The sequence below is a fragment of the Otolemur garnettii genome, unplaced genomic scaffold (genome assembly GCF_000181295.1).
Source record: "Otolemur garnettii isolate 467f Iridium unplaced genomic scaffold, OtoGar3 scaffold00156, whole genome shotgun sequence".
Classification (NCBI taxonomy): Eukaryota; Metazoa; Chordata; class Mammalia; order Primates; family Galagidae; genus Otolemur; species Otolemur garnettii.
The window spans coordinates 2940088-2944919 of record NW_003852551.1 but is presented as its reverse complement, the minus strand read 5'-3'; the positions used below and the strand labels follow the sequence as shown (position 1 = coordinate 2944919).

At 45.9% G+C, this 4832-nt stretch overlaps 1 protein-coding gene across 2 annotated transcripts in view; it reads right to left on the bottom strand.

Moving 5' to 3' along the window:
* The window catches only part of ARID1A (AT-rich interaction domain 1A), a 105023-nt gene continuing 100191 nt past the window's right edge, over positions 1-4832 (bottom strand). Inside the window, exon 20 of one of the 2 annotated variants that reach the window (XM_023519083.1) lies at positions 1-3067. In XM_023519083.1, the coding sequence (XP_023374851.1) occupies positions 1340-3067 (1728 nt within the window). In that variant the 3' untranslated portion in view covers positions 1-1339. The remainder of the gene's footprint in view (positions 3068-4832) is intronic. The other variant, XM_012811432.2, reaches the window with a different exon arrangement.

Genomic DNA, 4832 nt, shown 5'->3' with positions numbered 1-4832 from the left:
TTACCAAGATTTAATGTACATTTATTCTTAACACGTGGAACATATAGTATAAAGATTTCATACTGAATAAATGATATTCATTAAGCCAAAAAAGGAAAAAAAGGAGGAATTTACATCAAGTTTTAGCTACATTGTTGAAATACAAATATGCAGATTTTATCACTGAAAAAATCTCAATTGTGTTTCTTCATCAGAACTCAACTGAACCTAGAACTTTTTCACACCTCGATTAGAAAGAAAACAAAACAAAACAAAAACCCAGAAAAAAATAAACTATAAGTTGATTGGCTGCTGAGACAGCAAGGACTTTTTACAGAGACCTGTACAGCATCGCACCAAGAGGGGCAATGTCTGGCAAGAGATTAAATAGCTGTGTCTCGCTTTGTGCAGGTCACCAACTTGTTAATTCGTCATACTATAAAGGGGTAACTGGGAAGGGGACCAAACTGTGGGGATTCAAGGGTATGTGCAATGTACAACGTCATATATATACACACGTGGCAGCACAACGGCTGCAGCTAAAGGTTAAAACCAGTTCTAAGAGGTGATGTCAGGGTTATTCATACAATCAAGGAGGAGAGAAAGAGGTCAGGGTGTTGTAGGTTCACACATGATACTTTGGGGGAAAAGCCTTTTTTTTTCTCCTCAACATATAACTAAAAACATTTTTAAAAACTACAGCTTGCTGCTGACCCAGCATTTTCTCTTGTTTCCATGTGAGACATTATTATTACAGTATGTTTACAGTATCAGGTGTACAGTACAGTACATGAAAGGGTCTACACTCTACTGCACAGGCCTCTCCAGTGAACAGGGTCTGTTCACAACTGCGAACTTCTCGGCTCCTGCAAGATTGTGAATGTACAACAATAAACCACACACAGTTCAGCAGTCACCTTTTTGTCCTTCAGGGTTTTTTTTTTTTGTATTTTTTCCTTTTTTTTTTTTTTTACCATTAAAAACAGTTATGAAACGTGGCATCCCGCTGATGCAAGGACCGGGAAAGCCATTTTTATTTTAGTTTTTTTCCCCAAACTCACTGTAAACAACAGTAACTTTGGTTAAAATAAAAAAGTCTTCTATGTAGGCAGAGCTTTGTCTTTTCAAACAGGTTGGGGTCCTGAGGGGAGTAAGGTGAGGACAAGGAACAGAAAGGTGTAAGGTGGGGAGGGGGTGGAAGGAGGAAAGAGAAATAGGAGAGACTTTTTTCCCAAGGGAGAAGCTGGACAGCACAGGGTAAACTGGATTCTGAGGTGGTTTTGCATAAATAAAGGGCAACAGTCAGTTTCTACGTTCTCCACACACGCACACACACACGGGGGGAGGTGTCCCACGGCTGTCATGACTGGCCAATCAAAAACAGTACATCACAAATGACTTGTGAAACCAATGAGTTCATCAATGGTGATACTGAGATGTCCAACAGCCGTGACTCGTACAGAGTAAACTCTGAGTGGTTCTCATCCACCTTGGCCAGGGCAAGCAGTGCACGGGCAGCCCGCCGCATCATGTCCACACTAGTTGGCTCAAAGGGCGGGTTCTGCATGTGGAGGAGGCTGGCCTGGCTCTGCTGAAACTGTGTGGCAGCGAGGCTGTCTTCTAGGAAGCCCAGGAGGTTGCCGATGCTGCCCTTCTGTACTGCAATGGCACGGGCTGCCAGGCTGTCCCCTTGCGCCAGGTTGGCCAGCAGTACCACAGCCATCTCCCGGCATACTGGGTTCTTTCGGTCACTGAGGAAGCGCACCATGGTGCTATACAACTTCTCCAGGCGGCTGAAAGGGGGTGTGGCCAGAATCAGGTCCACATTATTGTCCTGGATGCTGAGTTTGCTGAGGGTTTCCAAGACCAGTCTCTGTGGGGAGAGGACGGCATTGGGGCCCAGGGTGGAGAAGGGGTCCTGGGCTTCAGCTGAAGGGCAAACTGCCCAGTGTAGGAGTCCGTCCAGGACAGGCAGGCAAATGCTCTCAGGGTAAGGGGAGAGGTCCAACTGCCCCGAGATATTGGCAAGTGTGACCAAGGTGTTTTCCCGGAGCATCTCCAAGCAGTCCCACCACCACTCCACTTTGTTGCAGCTCACCCCTTGGTCCTGTTCCTCCTCCTTCTCATAAGTTAGTGGTGCCTGCTTCCGTTCTGGGTGCTTGTGGTGCAGCAGGATCAGCTTGCCTAGGATGAGCAGCAGCCCTGGGTGTTTGGACATCTCAAAGTCATTGCCTGGCACAAATGACAGGCTTCGGATGGTATTGGAGACACAGACACAGCGTTTGGCAAGAGAATCCTGCCAGTCCAGAAGGGTACACAGTGGGGTCTCATCCTTACTGTGGGGTTCATCCTCTAGGATCTTGATGTTCCGGTGGCTCTGTGCTGGGCTAATGCCAAATGGAAACTTGCTGCTCTCCTTGGTGGCCTCTGCACTCTTAGGTCCCTCCTCGGTCAATGTGCTAGACCGAGTAGACAACATGTCATCCATAGTGGCTGTGATCCGTTTTTCTGGAGGGCCGTCAGGCGGGGGCCCCTCCTGTTCTGTTGTCCCTGGCAAACCCTCTACTGCTGTGACATGTTTCTGGGGAGCTGGTGGGCAGGGTACATGAGGCCGGGAAGGCAGTAGCTCTTTCCTGCTCTCAAAGTGGGTCTGGATATGCTCAGTCGTGTCCCCCCCACCAATCCGCCAATGCAGCAGACCACTGTCAAACTCTTGCACTCGCCCAAGCTTATCTGAGCAGTCCACCACAAATGGGTCATTCTTCTGTACGATCTTTACTGGAAGCTTATCAAATTTACTGATCAGCTTCTCCTCACTACTCTCTGAAGCTGATTTGTCCTTGCTTGAAAAGGCTATCTCCTCATCATTTTCAACTACTTCCTCTTCTTCCTCCTCAAGTTTAGGACCTAGAAGTTCTTCATCTTCTTCCCCCTCCATGGGGGATGGACTGGACACTTTGTTGAATCTCCCAGGGTCCAGTAGTGTTCTCTGTCCTGGGTCACCCACCTCGTATTCCTTTAAAATGCCAAAGATCTCGATCAGGCATCGTCGGAAATATTCCACAAGGAGCTCTAGCAACCCTGGGAGCTAAAAAGAGAAAGTATAGAAAATAAATTAAGGAAGAAAAGCAATCTAAGAACGGAATCCTTGACTTGAGAGCTCTACCAAACTCTCCTGTCTAAAAATCCCCACTTTCCTTCTAGGACATTTATCTGTATCACTTGGGAGAGACAGAATTGCACTTTTCCCAAAAGTCCTCCAAAGAAATTGTTTATCTTCATCTCTCCTACACCCAGCACAAGGTTCTCCCTTCTGCCCAACTTACCTTCACTAAATCTGCCTCCAGCAGGATGGGAACACTAACTAACAGCTTTGTACCTCACCCATCAGGGCCCTACCCATCATCTCTCAGCCTCCTCTTTCCCAAGCAATCTTTTGCTTTTCCTTCACCATCCCAGTTTCTTGGTCACTGCCATTATCCCTCTTAGAACACTCTCTATATATCCACTCTCTGGTGAAGCCCAAGCTTAGGCATGGTAGGATGACCCAACACAAGTTTAGAGAAGAGAATGTAATGTGGACAGATGTTCACCTGCTCCCTTCTCCAAGCTTCCCAACATCCCAGGAGGCTAGACTTCCAACTGAATCTTGCACCATAATGAATAGGATGAAGATTTAGCTCTTCAAACCCTGGTGTCAGATGATGTTAAGGAAACCCAAATTCCAGCTTAGATTCCTACATAGGATATTTATTTACCTCTAGAAGGAAAAACCACTCTCCAGTCAGATTAATCTTTGGTATAATACAGCAGAATGGAAAAAAATAAGGGCTTTAGAATTAGATATAAGTTTGAATTGGGGTTTTACCAGTAACTAGCTGCAGGAAATGATGGGAATTCCTGAACTTCCATCAGGGTCTGAAGTCTAAATGCTTAGCATATGGAAATTGCTCTATAAAAATTTGTTCCTTTCCTTTCTTATTTTTATTTTTGAGACACATCCTGACTTTATCACCCTCAGTAGACTGTTGTGACGTCATAGCTCACAGCAACCTCTAACTCTTGGGCTTAAGCGAATCTCTTGCCTCAGCCTCCCAAGTAGCTGGGACTACAGGTGCCCGCCATAACGCCCAGCTATTTTTTGTTGTAATTCTCATTGCTGTTTTAGTTGGCCAGGGTCGGGTTTGAACCTGCCACCGTCAGTATATGGGGTCAGCACCCTACCCACTGAATCACAGGCACCGCCCATATTCCTTTTGCCCTGGGTACAATACTGTGGCATCATAGCTCAAAGCAACTTCAAACTCTTGGGCACAAGTCATCCTCTTGCCTCAGCCTTCCAAGTTGCTAGGACTTGTCCTTGCTCAGATTGGTCTTGAACTTGTGAGTTCAGGCAATCCACCCGCCTTGGCATCCCAGAGTGCTAGTATTATAGGTGTGGGCCACTGTGCCTGGCCCCTTCCTTTCCTTTCTCATGAGAGGCAATATTAGGCAATGGAAACAAAATCAATTTTTGGAATCAGATAGATTCTGCTAAAAGTGGTATGAACCTGGGCAATGATAAGACTCTGACATCTATAAATGGCTACATCTTCTGTCTCTGAGGGATGTTATAAGGATAACATTTAACATTATAAGGGTAACATTTAACAAATATTAAGGAACTGGCTAAAGGAGGGAAATAGGGGGATGGAAGGAGAGGGGGGAGGTCAGATAGAGGGAGGGTGAATTGTGGGATCACAGCTATGGTGCATAATGGAAAGGTACATGTCGGATCTATTAAGTATAGAGTATAAATGTCTTTTTTTTTTTTTTTTTGAGACAGAGCCTCAAGCTGTCCCCCTGGGTAGAGT